The following is a 22,756-nucleotide window of genomic DNA, read 5'->3' on the forward strand; positions in this document are numbered from 1 at the left end:
AGGTGGGCCTCAAGGGAGGGAATGTCAAAATGAAGAGGGGTGGGCGTCCCCCGCAGGCCTGGGGCTCAGCCCCTCCAGCTCCAAGCCCTTCTGTCTCTGACAGCCACGCAGAGACCACCACCTAGCTCTTCCCTGGAAAGGAAAATCAAAGCGGTTGAGGGGGGGAAGAGAGCAGTAGCTCTGTGAGTGACTCAAAGCCCCATGGGTGAGATGGAAAAGGAAGGCAGGGGATGGGAGGAGGCCCAGGAAAAGCAGGGGATGCACGATGCACCCTCTGCAGGTGTTGGGAGGCAGGGGTGGAAGTGAGCAGCCGGCTGAGATAGGGGGTTGAGGGGTTTGGTCTGGGTAATGGCTACTGAAGGTATCACAAGTGTGGTGGGTGCATCGAACTAAAAAATTCTGTTAGCATAAATCACCCACTGTCCTTCCTTTATGCATCAAAGGACAAATACAAACTGATCACCCACTGGAGGCTGCACTGTGCCAGGCAATATAAGGGAGACACCAGAAGATCCTGCTCCCAAAGGCGTTACGGTCTAGGTCTAGGCAGGAAGACAAGACTTAAGAACGAGAACACTTGTGTGTGTGTGCATAGCATGCAACATTGGCTGAGCGAGCTTGTGATAACTGTACAGGTGTGTGAGACCCCAGCTATTAAATATTTGCTCACGGCTGCTCCCTGATCATTCCTAGCATAAAAAATACAACAAACATACAAGACTCCCAGAAGCCCTGCCTTATTTCCAGTGTCTGCTCAAGATTTTGCACCTATATGTGTCTGTGTGTGTGTGTGTATGTGTGTTTGCGTGTGTGAGACCAGACATATCAGTAGCATCTGTAGCTTTGTGCTTGGGAGTCCTAGATGAAGGAGTTTCTAAGAGTTGTTGCATGTCAGAGCAGCAAAGGAACGCAGGAGTCCCATAGGCCTCTCGCTATACAGAAGGGGAGGAGAAAGTCCAAGGGGCTAAATCATATGCCTCGGGTCACTCAGCAGTGAACAAGGTAATAAAATTGGCCATGAAGCTTATCTCATGTAAGGCTGACACGTGGGCTCACTGGAGGGCAGAGGTGGAAGCGGTGTTGGAAGTGGACTACGGGAACCCTTGTTTCCTCTACGGCCTATGACAACAGAGGGGAAGGTGGGGACACGTGGTGTCGCTGTGCCAACCTGGGACATGACAGTCACGGGGAGACGATGAAGGAAAGTGGTTAAGGGCCGGGCTCTGGAGACAAACTTCTGTGGCTGGAATCCTGGCCCTATTACTTACTAGATGCTTCTTAACATCTCTGCACCTCCATTTCCTTATCTGGAAAATAGCCCGCCCATGCCCCCGACTCCAGCCGTGGGACAAAGCCGGCACCCCTCAACCTGCATTATTTTCACCAGGAGGAGGCTAGAGCTTCTATCTGTTTTGTCAGGTTTGGGAATTACAGGGTAAATCAATGAAAAAGGAAGCTCATGAGCTGGGAAGCCCAGAGGGTAAACTCTGGGTCCCAGCAGCGGTCTCCGGCCGAGGTGGGCTTGCTGGAATCCCGCTGGCCAGGAGTGTTAGGCAGCAGACTGATGCAGCTCCTTTTAACTTTTATCATTTGCTTTACTCTCTTCATTTCCACCCCTGCCCTGCATCATCATATGTCAAAATCAGCAGGAACCATGGAGCCGGCCTTGTCTTCATTTTAGGACAGAGGACCCTGCGCTCAGACGAGAATATTTTTCCTGTGGCTGGTGGGAGCCTCGCCAAGCCTGCCGAATCCAGGCTGGCCACAGCTCAACCCTCTAGGCCGGGTACCAGGCCTTCCTTAGCAACCGCCTCTGAATCACGGCAGACAGCACTCGCTCGTGGGATCTGGCCCCCAGGGTGGGTCCCTGTAAAGAAGCCACACTTGAGCCTGAGCCGGGCAGAGCTGGCGAGAGGAAGCGCGTGGGCTCCGCGCTGGCACGGGGCCGCCTGCCCCTCCACCCCTGCAAGAACCCGTGACAAACAACCTTGCCTGGTGCCCGAGCGCCTGCCAAGCCCTGTCGCAGTAAAACCCTGGCAGACTCCGCAAGGAGTCCAATTTCAGCCCAGCGGGTGGGGGGGAACCGAGGCAGCGGGAGCCCAATGTGACCAAGCTCACACACAGTGCTGGCAACCAGAGGCGGGGCATCCAGGGCTTCAGGCTGACCCCCGAGCCATCGGGCCACTCCAGGCAAGGCTCTGGGCCTAGCACAGAGCAGGAAAGAACATCGCCTGGATTCCTGCCGGCAGCGGAGCCCAGAGAAAGACCCAGCGCGTTCCATCCAGGGGTCCTCACTGCGGTCCCCTCTCTCCTGGGGTAAAAGAGCCACTGGGGACCCCCAGGAGCTCCCTGGGGCATCAGGTCCAGGCCAGGAATCCAGCTCTAGAGCCTTCCAGCTCCCAGCTGAGTGCCTGGAACAGCAGACATCAAAACCCTGGCAGGCAGAGGGAGAAGGGAAGATTAGATCATTACAGCAGAATGAAGGCAACCAAGAAACCCAGGGAGGGGAGGAGGGACAGGGGCCAAGAATGTGTTCAGGGCAACCTGAAAACGCCTTCAGATTAAAGCTGGCCCAGACACTGGCGGCTTCCCCACTGCCCGAGTTACTGGCCGAGGAAGACCTGCTGCGTCTCCGCCCTTCTGGGGGCCCAGAGCTGGTCCACACACGTGTGTGGCATCGGCACCTAAGTGTCACAAGGGCATTGGGAACAGTAAGCAAGCTCGGTGCTCTGTGTGCAGACGCACATTTAGGCATAAAACACACATGTGCAGGTATACACAGTAGTGGGTGCGTGTGTTTGTGTGCAGTCTACAAACATGTTTTCACCAAGCTCAACGAGAAGCAATCAGTCATCTTCGTGGAATCTTAGCAACCGCCATCCCCAGAAAAGGCTCCTGCCAGCTGGAGCCGAGATGAGTCAGCAGAGGCGGCTGGGGTGGGGGAAAGAGGCGAGCTCTCGCCCTGGAGCCGGCCTCTCCCTTCTCCCGGCCTGGCTGCCTCGCCTGGGTCACTGCTTTGGCACCGACGTCCGAGAACACATTCCTGGAACTGGCCAGCACAGGCCGCTCAAGGGTTTTTCCCTCCTCCTCCCTTTCCTCTCTCCTCCCCACACCCGCCCTTCAATTTTTCCTTCTTGCTGCAAAACCAAAACACTGCACTCACGAGTTCAGGAGCTGGGGCCAGATGGCAGGAGCCAGCGGTGGAGGGGTTGGGACATAGGAGCTGCCCAGGCCCAAGGAGGCCAGGGGCTGAGGACACCTCCCCAGGGCCCTGCTGGGGACTGCTGAATTCGGCTTAAGTCCTACTGGTGCTAAAGTGTCATTGCCTGGGGCTCCAGGGAACAGGATTTCAAGGTGGCTCCCAGGGAAACGGACTGTGTCTGCCTCTGCCCCATAGCAGAGCCTGAGGTTGTTACCACGGATGACGGGCGGGCTGGAGGCTGAGCAGAGGAAGAGAAAGGCACCATGATTAATCAGGGCTCTGTTGCCTGAGCGCATGTTCATTTTATCTTCACAGCAACCCTGGGGGTGGTAGAATTATCTCCTTTTACAGGTGGGGAGATGGCGGTGTAGACAGGTAAAGGGATTTGGCCCAAGGTCACGCAGCTATTAGCAATGGAGCTGGATGGAATTAAACCAGGCTGGAGCCGCCTTGAGGGTTTTTACCGATGGACCACACATCCTTTCTTCCTGGGCTGCACCTACCCTGCGCGTGCCAGGATCACTGCACCTACATAAAATAAATACAATAAAAACCAAAATGGCTAGTGCTGTCCCTTATCCCTCTCCCCTCCCGAGCGAACAGATCTGGGTGAAAAGCCATCTGCAACCTCAGCAACAGTGGCGGCGGAGGCAGGGGCGGGAACAGCCTGGCCCAGCCTGAATCCCTGGCCTCTTTACTGGAGGCAGGAAATGAATAAAAGCTAAATGAGTCTGAAAATGCCAGGAGGCAGTGTTTATCCCCGTCTCCCTCCCCCTCCCCCTGGCAAGGACCGTGTATAGTTACAGTTTAATCTTGGAAATGCCAGACAGCTGTTCCCCGTTGCTAAGAGACTGGCCCACATTATGCAGATGTCAGGGACCTCAAATGTCTGCCGGAAATTAGAGATCATGTTGGAGGAGCAGAGGGGCCTTCTCTCTGCTGGGGAAGCGCAGCAGGAGACACCCACGCCCCCAGGGTGGGGGTGGTTTGTAGACGGCAGAAATAAGGGGCCCACCCCTTCCCGGGTCTTCCCCTCTGAGGATCTGGATCCTTCGCTGTGCCCACTCTGCTGCCCTGGCTCCCTCCTTCCTGCATATCCCACTCCACATCCATCCAGCCCCTCCACCTTGGACAACTGTACAGATGCCCATCTCCACCCTTCCCCTCCAGCTTTCCTCCTGGAGCATCCTTCTTCCCTCCAGTGTCCTCTGTCTGTTGTGCAATCTTCCCTGCCACCGGGATGCAGCTGAGCTGGCTGGGACTGAGCTGGGAGGAGAGACGGGCCCCACTCAAGGAGGAGGGGATCCCAATCCCTGAGCCCCCCTCACCTGGAGCTGAAAATGGGTGCACATGCGCGCGCGCACGCACCCTCTGTGACATCCTCCCTCACCGCCCCCACGGAAACCTAAGGGAAGGCCATTGCCATGGTAACCACAGGCTACAAGAGCTGCTGCATCCCTGGTCCCTGGGGAAGGGGAGCTGCCATCTGGGCAGAGGGCGGGGGAGGAGGAGGGGAAGCCCTTTTCCAAACCCACACTGTAACATGGACCCTGACTGAAAGTGACAGGGGAATCTATCAGGGCCCTGGAGTGGGAGGGGGCAGGCACAGATCCTCACTCAGGTTGGAGAGGGGCTCAGAGAGGCTGCTGGGTGGTGCCAAGGGAGCAATGGCACCCGCAGGGTCTGAGGGATGACCGCCGGGCATTGTGGAGGTGGGAGATGGGATGGGGCCTGGGTGCAGAGTGGGCGCTGAGTGCCTGCTGTTCCCCTGAGAGTCCACTGGGTACCTTGAGGGCAGAAACTTTATCGCACTGCCCTTGCATCCAGGCGGTATCTGCTCTCCCTGCTGCCAGTTGAGTGACCTTGGCTTCCTCCAGTCTCATAAAATAAAGCCAGGCATACTTTATGTGTCATGGAAGGTGGCTGTGAAGATAAGAATGGCGCGCGCGCGCGTGTGTGTGTGTGTGTGTGTGTGTGTGTGTGTGCCCATAGATCAAAGCGCTTTAGAGAAAGGTTCCTAGAAGCCCCATGAAAGCAGGGCTATATTACCACCCAACCAGCCTTCCCTGGAGATGTTGGTGACGCTGGTGGGAAGGCGATGCTATTTACACAGCTTTCCTTCCACATGGCCAGATCTTCCTCCCTGCAAGTGGACACTACCCTCAAAGAGTGCCTCACTGACTTTGTGCCCTGGCTCCTCTAGCCAGCTCCTCCCCTTGCATGTTCCTACAGCAATGGTGATGTGAGATGGGGAAACTGAGGAACAGAGACTTCCAAGACCTGCCTGAACCATCACAGACCATTAGCTCCTCCATGGCCCCTCAGAGCTGCCAACCCTGTACCCGTGTCCTCCAGCCTCAGCCCCTGCCCTGGATTTAAACCCCAGGAGGACCATGACCTCTGTCCCCACCAGTTAGATGCCCCAGGTCCCTCCCCAGCGTGAGCTGGGCAAATAACCAGACCTCCTTAGCTCTCCTTTCCCCTTCTGGAAAATATAATATTACGGACGTCTTAGGGTTGCTGTGAGGATTGGATGAGATAAAACATGTAACCTGGGCTTCCCTGGTGGCGCAGCTGTTAAGAATCCGCCTGCCAATGCAGGGGACACAGGTTCGTACCCTCGTCCGGGAAGATCCCACATGCCACGAAGCAACTACGCCCGTGCGCCACAACTACTGAGCCTGCGCTCTAGAGCCCGTGAGCCTCAACTACTGAAGCCCACATGTCTAGAGCCCGTGCTCCACAACAAGAGAAGCCCACTCACCGCAGGGAAGAGTAGCCCCTGCTCGCCGCAACTAGAGAAGGCCCACAGGCAGCAACAAAGACCCAACTCAGCCAAAGATTAATTAATTTTTTTTTTAAGTATATAAAAAAACACGTAACCTGCTGAGTTCCGGCTAAGATAGCGGTACATTTCCGTTCTTTTATTAAAGTGGAGCCAGTCGCTGGGCACTGCCTCCTAAGGTGTCAGGTTTCAGCAGTGAGAGAAGGGGGAACTCCTTGGGCTGCATGCACACCTGCTCTCCCCTCAGTACAGCAACCGGTTTCTGCCTCTTTGGAAGGTTCTAGAAGGGTTGTCCAGGACAGAGCACCTGGGAGAACTCTGAGGACAGGCACCAGCCATAGAGACCTGGGAGGTTCTTTGGGACCTCAGAGAAGATGCTGCCCCAGAAAAAGAGTGGATGGTGGAGGATGGTGTGCCGTCGCCCCGCCCTCCCCCCTTTCAGGCCGTGGAAACTGCTGAAACTGCTGAGCCAGGAAGGATTTGGTGCCGAGCAGGAGCCACCGAGACCGAGCATGGCTGGCTCCCAGTTCATTCAGCCACTCGCGGCGCTCTGAGGCCTTCACTTGGCAGGAGGGAGGACGGAGCAGCTGCTCAATCTCATCTTTGTTCATCTCTCTCCCCTCGGCCTCTCCCCATCCTTTCATTTCCTTCCCCCCAGCTTTCTCTCTCCCTCATTCATTTTCTCGCCCTTTCTCTGTTCCCTCCCCCTTTCATCCTTCCCTTGAAGCCGATTTCTTGCTTTCTCATCCTTTCTTCTTCCTCCGAGCTCAGAATCACACTTGGCAGGCAGTCCTCCCTCCCACCTCCCTCCCTCCCCTGTGTCCTTCCCTCCACCCTCTCCTCCAGCAGCTTCTCTTCCCTCCCCCTCTCCATTTCCTCCCTCCTCCTCCTTCCCTCCTGCTTCTCCTTTCTCTCCCCTCTTATCCTCCACCTTCTCTTCTCTATCTCTTCTTCACTTAAAGGAGACACTCTGAGTCCCCAGACAGACAAAGCCAGGTCAAGGTCATCCATCATGCCCTCCCCAGCCCTGATCTGGGGGATTGGGGTCCAGAGACCAAGGTCAGAGCTGAGCAGAAAATCAGAGTAGGCTGGAGAGAGTCTGTCTCGGCGTCCCGACAACCCCTAGGGCACCTGGAACCCTCTCCCTACCTGGGGTTCCTATGCCAGGCCACCTGCTTCTTCCAAACGCCCCACCTGGCTCCCAGCTCCCTGCTGCGTATGCTGCCAGTGGAGCAGGGAATGTCTGAATCCTGACATTCCCTGGCTCTGCTTACCTCCTTACTCTCTGCCCTGGTGAGTACAGGTGAGAAGGCAAGAAAGAAATCAGAAGGGGTAATAACCTGCTTCGAACTGGAAGGAAACTGGGGGAGGGTTGTTCCGTATATGAGGGGCACGTTGCACTAGGAAAAGCGTGAGGCTTTGAGACCAGACAGGCTGAGCGTGAATGTTGACCCTACTTCTTAGTAGCCAATGACCTTGAGCAAGACACTCTGCACCTCAGTGTCCACGTCTGTACAATGGGGATAGTAAAAGGGCACCTCCCTCCCAGGGCAGTGGTGAGAACCAGGGAGAGAACGCAGAGGAAGTGCTTGGCACTCGATGGCTGCTCCTACCTAAGCGCCAGTTTTCTCTCCTTAGAGAAAGAAGGCTGCGTGCAGGAGATGGGTTTGTTCTGGGTGTTGACGGATGGATAATAATAGTAATCATACTTCTATTTTGGTTGACACCAGGTGCTATGCTAAGCACTTTGAATGCATTGTCTCCTTTAAATCCCCAGCAACCTTAGGAGGCAGTTCTTTTTTTTTTTTTAATCTCTGTGGCTGGAAGTTGAGGCTCAGCAAGGCTAGGCAATTTGCCCCAAGTCACACAGCAAGGTGGAGAAGCAAAATTCTTAACTCCTCTGCTATCACTTGGGGTGGGGGGTGTGGCATAGCAGAGTGACAGCTGGTAAGACCAAGCCAACCTGCAAACCAGGCACGAGCAGGGAATAGAGGGCCTGGGTGTGCTTAGGGGGAAATTCTGAGGCCACCGCAAGCCCACTGCTCCCCCTTGGGTCCGACTCCGAGCCTTCCTGGTTCCTGGGTCAGTGCTCGGCCAGCGCCAGAATTCTTGCTGTTGAACCAGGTGGGGAAGGGAGGGGTGGGTTCGGGTTCCCATCTCTGGAGCACCACGTCCCGGACACTCCCCCTCCTTCCCACGCACACCCCCTGCAATGCTGATAATCTCCGAGGTTCCGTCCAGCCCCTTGTATGGCGAAAATGATCTCTCTTGTGTTTTTGCCACCCTGTGTTGTATAACGGGGATAATCGGCTCCTTCTCTGGGGAATCAGGGCAGGCCCTGTGGGGCTACTGCCTGAGATTACAAACGGGCGTGGGGAAAGAGGGCAGTGGCCGCGGGACCGCGGGCGGCAGGTGATTTACGGGAAAGAGCCGGTGGTGAAACCTTAAAACAGTTCTTGGTGATAAGAGGGGAGCCTGGAGGACATCAGCCAAACAGGTGTAGTTGCCCCACCTCGGTACCCAGCCCCCCCATCCTTCCCCCCCCACCCTTCCCCCCCACCCCAGCTCAGATTACACCACGCCTGGCTTTCAAATAGAACTCCGCAGTTTCCATGGCAACTCACCCACGTGGTCTCCGCCTTAGAGGCTGACGGCGGGGGGGGGGGGGGGGGCTGTGAAGGGCAGCTGACAGGAGGCAAGAGGCTCTCCTGGAGGGTGAGGGCAGAGTCCCACCCTCCCAGGCCCTGCTGCCCCTCCGACCTTCACCCTTCGTTATGGGGCCCCCGGCTGAGGCCCCACAAAGACCCCAAGGATAGAGGAGAGGGAGCTCCAGGACAAAGAGGCGGCAAGATCACTTCCCCCAAATGTGTCCTTGACCTGAGCCTTCCTGTGCCACTGCCATGGGCCCTGGGACAGCATCTCGTCATCGTCTGGCCTCTGTTCTCCTTAAGGAGGGGTCAGGAGAGAGCCTGAGTAGGAACGTGCCTTCTGTTGTGTCGCATCGTCCCTTCCTGTGAAACGGGGTCGGCGTCCTGTTCTGGAGCTGGGGTTTGAATTCTTGCTCCGCTTCTCTGAGCTGTGTGACCTTGGGAGAGGGGCTTGACCTCTCTGAGCCTGTGTCCTCTTTACAATGGGGATGGGCACATCCACTTCTCCGTGTTGTCAGAGGGGAGCACATGAGACAAGGTTTGGGAAAGTACTATGTGAAAAAAGAAACATGTAAAAGAGAGAGCAGCAGAGAAGCTCCAGGTGAAATAGGAGGGCACTCAGAGCCCACCCTTTGCCTCTCTCTGTGGCCAGGGGCCCAGCTGTACTACAAAGAACCTGCAGTTCAGAAACCCTTGTATTAAAGCCCTGATTTTTTTTTAAGCCCTCACCTTCCTGTACTAACTGTGTCTTGATTGATCTTCCCAGGACTTGACCCTTTACCAAGAGCATCTCCTTCTGGCCAAAAATCTAGCGTAGAACCAAGTGCCCCGTGAACGTGCCTCGCTGCCCTACCTCCATCATTCTGATGCATTGGGCCGGTGAGGCTTTCCCTGGAGAGGACAGCAGCACATCCTTCTCTGGGTGTTTCCGCCCTTTCTCCCCTCCTGTCTTTAGACTAAGAGGCTCCCTTGTGGTCTCTGGCTGGCAATTTCTCTCCAGCCCTGCTTGTGGGGACTCACCGGGGCTTGGTCCCCTGAGAGACAGCCAAAACCCTGGGAAGCCGAGCTTGGCCGGGAATGCCAAGGACAGGGCGAGGAAGAAAGAGGCCAGAACGCCTGCCACACTCCCTACCCCAGCAAAAGGGGCTTGAACTTGGCCATCTGTGTCTCTCTTCCCCCCAGTCTCCAGGCACTGGCTGAAGAGGAGCCCCACAGGCTACATGCAGTCAGCCACCCTCTGGAGCCAGCATGTCCCTTCCCTTCTCCCAAGAGGCCCTGGGTTTCCCTGAGCTGCTTCCTCGTGCCCTGGGACCCTGAGTGGGCTGCCTGCCTCCCTCCCTGGGCCTCTCTCCCTCATCCATCAAGTGGGGGGTGTTCTCCGAGGGCCCCCTTGGCTCTAAAACACTGACTCGGCAACTCTCTGCAGCTGGCAGAAGCGCCTGGCCTGCAGCCTCCCGCCCCACAGCCCAGCCCCCTCCTTTCCTTTGTCACCTCATTCGGCAGTGCCCCCGAATCCCGGAGAGGGTGGCTTTCATTGTTTTTTCTTTATTTTTATCAAAGGGTATTTTTTGTCAAAAATTGTGTCTCCCCTGAGACAGCGCAGCCTCTGAGCAGGCTCCCCTTGTTTCCATGGTGACAGCAGCTGGCTCACATGTGTGGTTGCTGTAGCAACAAGGCTGGTGGTTCTCCTCCCCTCCTCCCCTCCCGTCTCCCTTTCCCTGCCTTCCTCATCACCTCCTTCTCCTTCACACCACAAATATTAGCGAGAGAAAATTGAAAACTTCACACCACCTGGGAGGCAAGAAAGAGCAATGGAAGTTCCCCACCCCTGCCCGGCACCTTGGGAGCCGACTGGGTCCTGGCCGCTGGCTGGGCCATCGCCATGGCTGGGCCCACGGGGCGCATCTGCAGGGGCCCTTCCTTCCCCATGCTGCGATGTAGCTGCTCTGATCCCCAGCGGCGTGGGGTACGAGCAGCCTTGAGCGCTCTCGACAAGGAGCCAGGCAAATCCTGCCTCGGACGGGGTAGGGGCCTGTGTTCTCCCCGCCCAGGACAGAACCTACCCCAGACGTGTGTCCGGCACCTCACGTTACATACAAAGCCTCTTCCTGCCACAGAGTAGATGTGTGAAAGAAAAGGAAGGCTTCTGGGGAGGAAATCAATGGCAGGAGAGATGCAGGCAGAGGAGAGAGGGAGCATACAGGAGAATTCTGCCTTGCTTGTCAGTAGATGTTATATAGGTTATGTGTAATTTTTCCCACTGACATGTAAGCCTTTAAAGGGTGGGAGCCCTACCTGACTTGTCACTGATGAATCCTCAGTGTCTGGGGGGAGAGAGAAAAAATAATATACACCAAAATGTTCATAGTGACTCTTCTAGGTGGTGATCTTATTATAGCCTTTTTGCTTCTTTTCTTCAGCCGTGTATTAAATGTATAAAAAGAATAAACAACAGGTTTATTTGTTGGATCTTGGAGAAAAAAAGGAAGGGAACTTGAAAGAGGCCAGAGACTGGAGCAAGTCGGAGGCTCTTCTCCCTAAAGGCTGGAGCAGGTGGTGGCATGACTACCTGACCCGGCCTCTCGCGTCACGCGCTGGGGCCAAGAGAGGTGAGGCGATGCTCCACTGTGGCCTAAAAGAGGCGCCAGGGATCTTAAGTTAGAGCAGGAGAGAAAGGCTGTCAGCCCAGGGAAGGGCAGGCGGGGTGAGACTCTGACATCTGCGTGTATCGAGGTGACAGCAGTGGGGCTCCGAGGCCCAGGACACAGTAGCAGCCCAGGCAGGCCTCACCCCGCTGTATGTACTTCAGCGCAAGGTGGGCGCTGGCACGCCCTCCCCATGCCCCCGTCCCGGCCCTGTCTCTCGGGCCTCAGGCAGGGAATTTGGCTCCACTGTGCTAGAGCACGTGTGAAAGCTGCCTGCGGGCTGACGGTGCCAAAGGGGCAAGGCCCAGATCTCCGTCTCCAGTCTCCTGAGAGGTAGGGCGGGGAAGGCCTTCTCAAGGTCAAAGAAAGCGTCACGCAGATTCTCGTCCTCAGCCACGGGCACCCGTGTCTGTCTCCTTCCCCCCACCTGCAGTCAACACACTGGGAGCGGACCCAGGCGTGCCTCGGAAATCCGAGCACCCTGGGGGGCGGGCGGTGGAGGGATACAGGGGCCTGAGAGATCATGCGAATGTTCTCACCGTCCCCCAATTCGATGGACCGACAGACGACGGGGGAGGCGAGGGCTGGCCTCGGCTCATCCCTGTCAGCTAATCCTGCCAGGCTTAAAGGCAGAGAGAGGGACAGGAGGAGAACAAAGAGGAGAGGCAGAGGAGGGAGGGAAAGCAGGAGAAAGAGGACACCCGCTCTCCCTGCCACCCCGCCAGCCACCGGGGAGAGAGCCCTGCCTTGCTCCGCTGTGCTCCTCGGTGAGGCCACCAAGAACAGACTGGGAGGCGCTGAAGGTCAGGGATGGGTGGGGGGCACGACATGCAGGAGGGTCAGGATTTTTTGTGATGGGGGGGGTTGCATTCCGTGCTTGGTAATTTAAAAAGCTGAAAATTCAGGTTTGTACTTTTCAGATCACAAAACCTTCATAGCAAGAAAACCACCACATCACAAGGCTCTGATTTGCCTGGTACTACCCAGTCTGAGCCAAGGCTCTGAAGCAATGCTGTCTTTCTGCTGTCTCCTCACCAAAGCCAAGTAAAAGTGCCTCTAGGGTACCGTCCAGCTTCCCTTCTCTATGGTGTGGGAGGACCAAGGGTCAGAAGGCCTGGCAGTGAGTCGTGTCCACTATAAAGTCTCAGAGAAATTGCCTCTACAACACCCCGGATGAGAGCTTCCTCCACCCTCTGCTTGAATGCCTCCTGTGACGGGGATCTCATCTTCTTATAGATACGTCCTCTCCCTAATCCTGGGTTTCAGTTTTCTCTCGCTAATATTTATGCTACCCTTTTCATTTAAAAAGAAAAAACAAAATAAAAAGCTGTGCTTTCTATCCCGTTATCTTTACAGAGACGATCAATGACAAATAGCATCTGGGTCTACCTGTCATCCATGAAGGCTAAACTAGCCCTCACCCCAAGCAGGTTTTCCTGATTCTAGCCAAACTTTTAAAACTCCCTACTTTCCCTTCACCCCACCCTCTGAAACACTGTTTTGCCCTTGGCCCTTTCTGCAAGCCTGAGCCCCATGCGGAGGGCAGCAGGCTGGGTTCTATTCTTGCCATCTCAGACGCTCCTTTATTCTTGCCCTTGGTTCTGCGTCCTTCCTCCAGCTTTGAATGTATCCTTCTCCGGCCTGAGGTCATCTGCCAGCTCTGTGATGATGCACTTCATCTCTTAGGCTCCTCCCCTTCTCCTTCTCATCAGGACCTTTCACGGTTACACAGTCAGAATTTTGTTTTCAAGGGCCTCCCAGACCAGCTCAACATTCTTCTTTTAAGGCTCACCTAGAGGATCATGCCTGTCTTTTCCTTCTGTGTTTGGGATGTTACCTGACCAAGTTAGGTATGCTGGTGTCCTCCTCTCAGTTTCTTTGAAGTGGGAGATTGTATTCGTTTCCCAAGGCTGCAGTAACAAATTACCACAGACTGGGCGCCTTAAAACCACAGACATTTATTCTCTCACAGTCTGGGGGCTAGAAGTCTGACATCAAGGTGCCGGCAGGACCGCGCTCCCTCTGAAGGCTCTAGGGGAGGATCCTTCCTTGCCTCTTCCAGCTTCTGACGTTAGCCAGCAATCCCTGGCGTTCCTTGCCTTGTAGGCTGACTACTCCGACTGCTGCATCCGTCACCACATAGCTTTCCCTGGAGGTCTCTCTGTGCCCGTGTCCACATTTCCTTCTTCTTATAAGGATACTAGTCTTTGTTTTGTTTTTTGTTTTTTTGCGGTACGCAGGCCTCTCACTGTTGTGGCCTCTCCCGTTGCGGAGCACAGGCTCCGGACGCGCAGGCTCAGCGGCCATGGCTCACGGGCCCAGCCGCTCCACGGCATGTGGGATCTTCCCGGACCGGGGCACGAACCCGTGTCCCCTGCATTGGCAGGCGGACTCTCAACCACTGCGCCACCAGGGAAGCCCAAGGATACTAGTCTTTGGACTTAGGGTCCACACTACTACTCCAGTATGGCCTCACCTTAACTTGATTATACCTGCAAAGACCCTATTTCTAAATAAGGTCACATTTGCAGGCTCCTGGTACATGTGACTCTTGGGCGGGGGACACCGTTTGACCCAGTGGGCGCCCTCACCCTCATCTTTCACTTCTCTCTCTCCCCTACGCCCACCACCCTCAAAAGCTTTCCAGTCAGCCCGGCTCTTCCTTCTTCACATCCTGCCAGTCTGCCCCATTTCACCATCCTGACAGACGGGCCCTTTCCATTCAGCGCCGATTCCGGGGCCAGTCTGAGTCCTGGCTTCCCTGTTTCAATATGGGAACTTGAGAATGTTACTTCACCCCTCTGGGCCTCACTTGCCTGGCCTGCAAAGTGGGGATAATAGAACCTACTTCATAGGATTGTTGCGGCGATCAAGTGCTTCCTCTTTGCAAAGAGGAGAGCGATGCCTGGCACGGACGAGGCCGCAGAGTGCGAGGTACCATTTCAGGCCTTCGTCATTTCAAACATGGATCACTGCGGCGGCTCCTGAGCCAACTGCTTTCCAGCTCCAGCCTGTCCTCGAAACACAAATCCTACCACGTCACTCCGTGTCATCTACATGTGTTCCCCTGCCTTCAAGTCAGGTCCAAAAATTTGCAGTGGAGAACACAGGACCTTTGCCAAAGTGGCCCTGACCTACTTGTGCTCCCCCATCTCATCGCTCGCAGTCCTGTGCGTGTACACGCGTGTACACACACACACACACAAACACACAAAGCCACACTGTGACCTAAACGTAGCTCTTGGGAAGCCCCAGGCTCTTTCCTGCCTCTCAGCCTTTGTACCGCTGCTCCTCCCCCCAGACGTCTGCTCTGTGTCCCTCGAGATAGATTAAGCTGGGTCCACCGTCTCCAGGACACTGCCCCCTGCCCCCAGAGCCTTCCAGCCTGCGTCTGGGCTCTGTCATCTGGGGCCCTGCCCTTGTGTCTGCCCCTCACAGCTGTGAGCTGCTCCAGGACCAGGACTGTGTCCTTTCTCTGCATCTTTGGAACATTCCCTGGGACACAGCCGGTGTGGATGTGGACGAAGCACACGTAAGGAAGCGATCCCTTATCGTCCAGACCCTGCAGGACTCCTCTGATCTGCCTTCCTCGGGCTCCCATTTGACCTGACACCCGCCGGTCTTCACCAGGTCCCTGGGACCCTCTGTCTCCTGCCATTCCCCGAGCTTCCTCCTCCCCAACTTCCTGCCGTTCTGCGGCCTTTCCTGGCATTCTGGGCCTCTCCAAACAGCCTGCTAGAGACTCCGCCCCTCCCGTTTCAGCTGAACTCCGTTCCTTTCTTCCCTCGCTTGGGCCACTCGTGGGTTATCTGTCCTTCTCTCCAGGCTGCTGTTTGCCCCTGTAATCGGACTGTTTGCACGCGCGTGCTGTCTGGGGACTCGTTCGTGGGAAAGCCTTTCCTAGCGCGGTTGTGCGGGGTCGGGTGCCGGCAGGAGAAGGCCCAGGAGCCCCTGGTTGGGGGAGGGCGGCGCTGGGAGGCAACAGAGAGTGTAAACACTCACCCCCCGGGGTGTGTGTGGGGGCTCGCACTCAACACCCGCCACCCCAGGGCACCACCCCAGGGCACCTGGGCCCCCCGGGGCGCCTTGCTGGCAGAGGAGGAGGTGGTGGAGGAGGAAGCGTTTCTCCTGGGGTGTTGCCCATGGGAAAGAGCCTCATGGGGCTGCTCCGGGGCCGGACTGCAGGCAGAGGGAAGAAAGGCCTCGGGGTGCCCTGGGCTGCGGAGGAGCAAAGGTCCCCTTCTGGAAGGGAGGCTGCTCTGCGTGACAGAATTGCCCCTAGCCCCAGGCCCCAGTCAGAAGGGCTTTGACCCCTGACCCCTTTCTTCCTTTGGGTGTGGGGCGGCCTGGGGGGCGCGCAGGAGCAGGGCTGCCTGCGTGCAGTCAGCTGGTGGTCTCACAGGGATCTTAAACTCACTGTCTTCCCCCTACCTCCCAGCCCCAGAGCCTCAGGGCTTCTCTTCTGGATACAAGGCAGCCCCATGCCCGCAGCACCTAACTGCCCGAGCCAGAAGCCGGGAATTTCTCTGGAGGCCTCTCTCCCCACCACACACATTGAACCAGTCACCAAGAATGGTCATTTGTACCCCCGAACACTGCCCCGCGGCGGCCCCCAGGCCCTCGGCCACACCAGACTGTGACACTGGACGGCTCTGATGGTCCCTTCACTCGCCCCTGCGTTCCCTCTCTCCCAAATCACAGTGGGACCACCCAGGCTGGAGGCCAAGGTGAATATACAATAAATGGCTTGTTGATCTCGCAGGACAGCATAGGACACAATCATATGACCCATGTCTCCAGGTTTCCTGACCACCCTACCCTCTCCACTAGCAGCCCGAGTGGATTTGCTCATTCACATCTGATCTTGTCTCTGTTCTGTTCAAATCTTCCACAGATTTCCTCTGATCTCAGAAAAAAAAAAAAGGTCCAGACGTGTAACTTGAAGGTCTCCTGGGGCAAGATGGCGCTGCAGGGGAGGACAGCTGGGGGCCTTTTCCACCCAGACCTACTCCAGACCCTTCCTGATGGGATTCACTTTCTTCTCTTGACTCTTAAGCAACACCCCTCCCTTAGAATTTCCCCAATTCCCAAGCTGCTGGAAGTGAGCCCCCATCTCTGGAAGTTTCCCTGAGTAAGTTTATCTCTAAGCCTTCCTTCTACCCTGCTTGGGAAGGTATTGACGGGTGGGCACTGCCTCCTTCTGCCCTAACCAGCTGGAAGGCCGACCGTGCAAAACACCTGGGCCCAACCGAGGGACCGCAAGTCTCTCAGCCCAGAGCCCCAAGGGCAGCACCGAGCTCTCCCTTCTCGCTCCAGCCCCCAGTCTCCCCTCCATTTTGTATCTGAGGCCCATTCCCTGCTTTGATGGACTGGTAACCGTTTCCTAGCTGCCCCAAGCTCTTCTCTGCATTATTGATGGGCTCCAGTCCCTTTACTACTGACACAGGCTGATCTCCTGCTCCATTCAGAGGGTGAGAAAGCCAAGGCCCTGGTGAAAAAGTGCCCCTTCTTTGCCCCTCCCACCATCTCTTTTCTTCTCTGCCCTTTTCTTAAGTCAAGAGGGTCAAGAAGAGGGTCTGTGATGGCCACACACACCTCCAGAGTCACTGGGGCCCTTCAGCCATTTGCCGCTTCTCATCCAGACCTGCTGCCCGCTCTGTGGGCCTGGCTCTACGGAAGGTTTTGGGAGAGCTAAGGGGTGAGCTAGGAAAATCCTTCCTGCACAACGGATTTGGGTTTCTCCCATCTTGTTCACAGCCCTGGGCTCTGCCTTTCAAGTGAAGCAAGTCCCTTGGGGACCACTGGACCTAAGGAGACAGGAGAACAGGTCTTCTTGGTCATGTTCCTGCCCCCATGGCTTTGCTCTCCTCCACCCTCACCCCCAGGGCTGGTGACAGGCCACCTTGGGCCGCTCCCACCACTGGGCTGTGTTCACCCCACTCCCAGTAGCTCTTCTCTTGTCCAGTCTTCCCTATTCCATCCCCAGGCCCGCCTCCCCAGCCCCAGCTGCACACTGGGGGCACCAGGCAGGTGTGGTGGGGAGAGAGGCCCTCCCCCTGAAGCAAGGAGGCAGGAACTGGGCCACCTCCTCCAAGGCTCCACAGCTGCCTTCCCTGGTGACCCCACATGGCTTCCCTGGAGGACGCAGACAGACGACAGGGTCTAGAGGGGCCCTACCGTGGCAGGTGGGGGCAACGGGTTAAAACCACCCGATCACCGTGCTCTGAGCCCTCACCTAGTCATCATATTTACTCTTTAAACAACTCTTTGAAGCAGGGAAACAAGCTGAGAGATGTTAATGTGACCAAAGTCACCCAGCCAACAAGGCCCAGATTCTCTGACTCTAAATCACCGCTTCGAGCCAACTCCTGGCAAAGGAGGTCTTTTTCTAAGCATCCTCCATGCCCGCCCAAATCCGCCCTTGCCACCTTTCCAAGGGCCGGTTCAGCAGAGCCTGGGGAGGCCACGCCCAGCTGACGGGGGATGCGGCAGTTCCGCCTGCCCCAGAAGGACCCAACTGCTAATCAGAAGCACTGGTATCCAGGCAACCAACCTCCCCGGCTTCAGATAAGCAGAAACAGCTGGGAGCTGCCCAGGCTGGGAAGCTGTCAGTGGGGAGGGAGATGGGGGAGCCAGCCAGCCAGGCGGCCTTATTTTGAGCCTGCTATTCTCACCTTCCCTCCCAGGCCACGGTTTGAGAGAGGACCTTTCCCCCGAGCTTGCCCTTGCCACTGCTGCAGGGGAGGGGTCTCCTGGGGCTCTGCCCAGCCCTGAGCCCAGCACAATTTGGGGGGAGGGGGTGGGGGGGACTGCTGACCCTCCCTCTTTCTGTGAGGAAGGGAGGGAAGAAAAGTTAGTCACAGGCGGCCAAAGTACAGGGGCTCTGGGGTCACCTAATGCACAGCACTAGTTGAGGTTCACTTTTCAGGGCCTCTAGGCCTCATTGAGAGGATTTCCTCTTCCCCCACATCAGGCCAGCAGGAAGCATCAGTTCAGCTGTATCCTCACCCCACCTGTGATGGCAGCAGTAATTGGCAGTGGGTGGCACGCCTACGGGCAATGTGGACTAGCAGACCATCTGGGCTTGGCTCAGTCTCAACTCTGCTGGTTACCAGCCTGGCCACACCCCTCTGAGCCTCAGTTTTCTCATCTGTGAAATGGGGATGATAATACACACACACACGCACGCACGCACGCACGCACGCACACAGGCTGGAGGTGGGAAATAAGTGAAAGTACATGAAATGCCCAGCACAGCGTATGGAGCTGTCGGTGCCAGTAGGGCTTTCTTCCCATCCTCGTGTTTGGGCCTGCCCCGCCCAGCCTGGGCCAGCTCTCCCACACAGGTTCCGTCCTCTCCCCAGCTATTTCTGTCTCCTGTTCTAAAGGTCAGGGCCCTTCCCGGGATTTGGCTGCTGCCGCCTCTTCTCTTCCTCTAAGTGGTGTCAGTCCCATGCTCCAGGGACAGTGGTCACCCCAGGTGGTTCCCCCTCCCTCACCTTTACCCAGGACTGGCCTGGGCATGCCTAACCCACTTTACACACAGTTTTCCAAGGCTGCCGCTCAGCCTGGAGCATAGCCACTTTTGACTGACTCACTGACCGCAGCCAATGCTCTTGTCGCTCCTTCAGCTCCGGGACTACCAGGGCTCACTGCTGACCACAGGGACTCTTCCCCTGAGTTCCGCCTCCAGGTGATGCCAGGCCCTCCCCAAGGGCTGATGGGCTTTCCCTATAAGGCGGCTTAAAGGAAAGGGCAGGAAGAGACGGCACGCCCACCCCAGTCAGGAAATCATCACGGTAAACTGCAGGATCACACTCGCTCCCCTTCCCACGCTGCCCCCTCTCCTCTGCTGGCGGGAGGCGTGTCATCTGGAAGCCCCCCTCCACCCCGCCCCCGCCTCAGGCAGCCAACAGGTGCTTCTCATCCCCAGCATCTTGCAGACCAGCACCCCCGCGCTGGGGGAGGCGGGAGAGGAGCCGGTGGTTGAGTGATCCGCCCTTGTAACCAGAGCTTCAGCAGCCCAGCGGTGACTAAGGAAGGCTGCGGGGAGGGATGTGGCTTCCTGCCAAGTGCTGCTAAAAAGCCTCCAGGAGACTCATGCTCGCCAGTCCCCGCAAGCACCCCATGGGATGTGACCGACCCCCCAGCCGGAGGCTCGCAGCTTCCCCGTGTCAATAGTGCTTCACATCGCCATTTCATGCAGCCCTGACGACAGGCCCCTCAGAGAGAGGACCGGTTGTCATTCCCATTTTACAGAGAATGCGACTGAGGTCCAAGTTCACCCAGTGTCCAGTCCCACTGCGCCTGTTCTTCATTTTCACAGACGAGGTCCTTCAAGCGATCACAGTGCGTCCTGACCGAGAGGCAGGGGTCCGGGGCTGACACTCCCCACCCCCACCCTAGGTATGACCTCACCTGAGGGCCCAGGAGGAAAGGTGAGAGGATGGGGCTGCCCAAGGCCTGGACTGGGACAGGGATGCTGACAAGCACAAAGGGGAGCTTATCAGGGGTGGTGGAGAAAGAGAAGGGGTTGCCTGGTGGCCCAAACCCAAGAAATGCAGAAAAGAGAAAGAGGCAGCCTCTGGACCTGGGGGAGGGGGTTGCGGGGGTGGAGCAGCGGCCACCTCTTCCTCCAGCCTGGCCCCAGCCCATTTCTCCTATTCTTTCTGGCCCCTCGAATCTCCTCCCCCTCCCCTCCATTTATCCCACTCCGGCTGCAGAGTTTCCTGGAGAGGAACAGAGAGAGACACAAAACCAAGATAAATAGAACGAAGGGGGCTCGGGGAGGAGCATTCCAGAGCTAAAAATAACAGGGTCAGCTGGCTAGAAGTGCTAGGAGGCCTCTGGGCCGACCCACCCCTGCAGGGCGGCCCCTGCCAGCCCCCCACCCATCCCTTAGCTCTCAACTGGGTCTCCAAATCTGAGAAGTCAGGAATGCTAATCTGCTGTCTCCACACTGGCCCCCAGGTGTAGGGCTACAGCCAAGGCAGGCGGGGAGCTCATGGCAGCTAGGCCCTCCCCCTCCACGGTGGCCACTGGAAAGTCTGGGCAGCTCCAGTGGGGCCACAGCTCAGCAGCTGACCCTCCGTCCTGCCTTTTCTATTGTCGTCGTCATCATCATCATTTTGATAACAGAGGAGTTTGCAGTCCTATCAGCAAAGGACAGCTCCTTCAGACCAGGACGGACCTTGTTCTTCCTATAAGCACAACACCCCGGCCCCCTAGAGTGGCACCAGATGCCAACTCTCTCCCCTCCAGCAGCTCAGAGGGATCCACTGCAGCAGCTGAGACCAGTCCTGGAGCAATCACACCTGCCAGAGTTCAGAGCCTTCTGGAAGTGTCAGCCCACTCCGCTGAGGCTGGGACCAGGCAACCTGTCTTAGCCTGTGTGGGTCCGGGTCCCTGAGGACTCCCCGGGTACAGTTCTGTCCGTCTAGGGGCAGCTGCGTCTCTGCTGAGAAGAGGTCGGGGAGCTGGGGTTGGCCTGATAGCTTAGGCAGGAGAGCCCTTTCCTCATATCCATGATGCCCCTGGAGTGTCCCTGCAGGAGTCTGGATGGTGAGTGGGCGAGTTTCAGGCAACCATGCCTGGCTGCAGTAGCCCCGCAGACGTGAGGACGCCCTTTCCTAAAAAGCGGGGAGGGCTTGGACCGGCCTGCACAGCATCAGCCCAGCCCACTGCTCCACCCACGCTGGGGTTTGCTCTTCTCCTGGCCATGGGCAGAGAGGAAACAGAGACTCTTAAATCCAGAGCAAGCAGGGCCGGCTTAGCTGTGACTTAGCCCCGTGGTCTTTAGCCAGCCGGCAGAGGGGTTTTTGAGCGGCTGTGGGAGGTGGCTGCTGTCCTCCTGAGATACAGGGAGGCTACAGAAAAAAAGGAGTGTTCACAATCGCAGGAACTCAGTCTCCTTTCTGACTGGCTCCTGGGTTGGGGATACCCCAGCATCCTGTCAGCCTCTGCTTGAATACATCCAGTGATGGGAGGCTCATCCCCATGAAAAAGCTCCGGTTATTAGCAATCTCTTCCTTGTTGTGTTGAGCAAGACTTTCCATCCCTGTGCCTCTCACCATCGGGTTCTGCCCGCTGGAGCCACAAAGCTGCTTCCCTTAAGCAGGAAGGCCTTTCAGAGGTAGAGCACTGTCTCTCCAACAATTGGGTCGAGGCATGCTTTCAAATGCAAGAACTGGGGAAAGAATTAGATGATTCAAAATCATGCTGCAGTGTTGATAATAACACTTCCCAACTCTGCTCGTGACCCCGTGTCTCGCGCCATGCACACGGGGGCTCTTTAGGTAGCGGGGTGGAATCGTTTACTGCCCAGCCTGGGTAGACTCTGGAGGAAAGAGTCTCACGTGTCCAATAAATATTGGGTCTTTCTCTGACAGCAGCTGGACACTGCATTGTTTACCAGATTGATTGGATTCCTCAGGCCAGAGACCTGGGTGTCCTGGAGACTCATCTCATTCCCTCCCCACCCCCACCCTGAACACGTTCTCTCAGTTCCCCACCCCACCGTGTACCCCCTCTCCCCGCAGGTCTCATTTCTACCCACTTTTCTCCATCCTCATGGCCAGCACCCTAACCTAAGTTGCCTTTACCTCTCACCTCCTCACTCTCCACTTCCAGATCCACCCCCACCCCCCCAGTTCATTCTCTACCTAGAAGCCAAAGCATGGGTCAGAGCCCATCATTCACCTGGGTAAACCTAACAGTGGTTGTCCATGTGCCTCGATAAAAAACCGAACTCCTCACCATGGGCTATAAGGCCTTCAACACCAGGTTCTGCCCCACCGCCTTGACCATTGGCCTTCCGGAGCATGCCAAGTCTTTTCCTGCCACAGGGCCTTTGCACTTGCCAGTCCCTCTCCCTGGAACATCATTCCATTAGCTCTTCACAGGCCTGGCTCGTTTTAACCTTCAGGACTCAGCTCGACTGTTACCTTCTCGGAAAGACCTCCTGTGACTACCCTACTTTAATTACAGCCTCTGTTATAGGGCTTCTTTCATTTAATCTCTGTCACTTACAATGTATTTATTTGCAGACTCATTCGTTTATATTATTGTTTGTCTACCATACAAGCATATAAGCTCCATGAGAACAGGAGCCCTGTTTGTCTTGCCCCCTGCTGGACCTGCTGCATCCCACATTGGGCCTGGCACACATGGGCACAGAGGGAATATGTGTTGGATGATAAATAACACCCTTGCCCTTGCCCAGTCTACAGGGATATTTGGAATCCAGCCCTCCTTGGAAACAGAGAGATGGACATGGAAACCACCCAAGGACCTCCTGAACTCCATCAGAGGAGGATTGGCATTGAAGAAAAACTAGCCAGTTCTCCTGGGTATATCTGTTCACTCATTCACTTAGTAATTCCTTCAGCAAAAACTGAGCACTTCCTGGTAGCCAGAAACCATTCTAGGGACTGAAACTTTAGTGGTGAACCATACTGGCAAAGTCCCTGCTTCAAGG

General features: G+C 56.5%; 1 protein-coding gene across 5 annotated transcripts in view; it reads right to left on the reverse strand.

Annotated features, from left to right (window-relative positions):
• Positions 1-291: 291 nt before the first annotated feature.
• LOC117197715 (uncharacterized) overlaps positions 292-22,756 on the reverse strand; it is a 32,873-nt gene continuing 10,408 nt past the window's right edge. For 4 of the 5 annotated variants that reach the window (XM_049705730.1, XM_049705727.1, XM_049705726.1 and 1 more), the window contains one exon: positions 292-21,466. In XM_049705730.1, the coding sequence (XP_049561687.1) occupies positions 1,778-2,755 (978 nt within the window). In that variant the 5' untranslated portion in view covers positions 2,756-21,466 and the 3' untranslated portion in view covers positions 292-1,777. The remainder of the gene's footprint in view (positions 21,467-22,756) is intronic. The other variant, XM_049705729.1, reaches the window with a different exon arrangement.

The sequence above is a fragment of the Orcinus orca genome, chromosome 2 (assembly GCF_937001465.1).
Source record: "Orcinus orca chromosome 2, mOrcOrc1.1, whole genome shotgun sequence".
In the NCBI taxonomy this organism is placed as follows: domain Eukaryota; kingdom Metazoa; phylum Chordata; class Mammalia; order Artiodactyla; family Delphinidae; genus Orcinus; species Orcinus orca.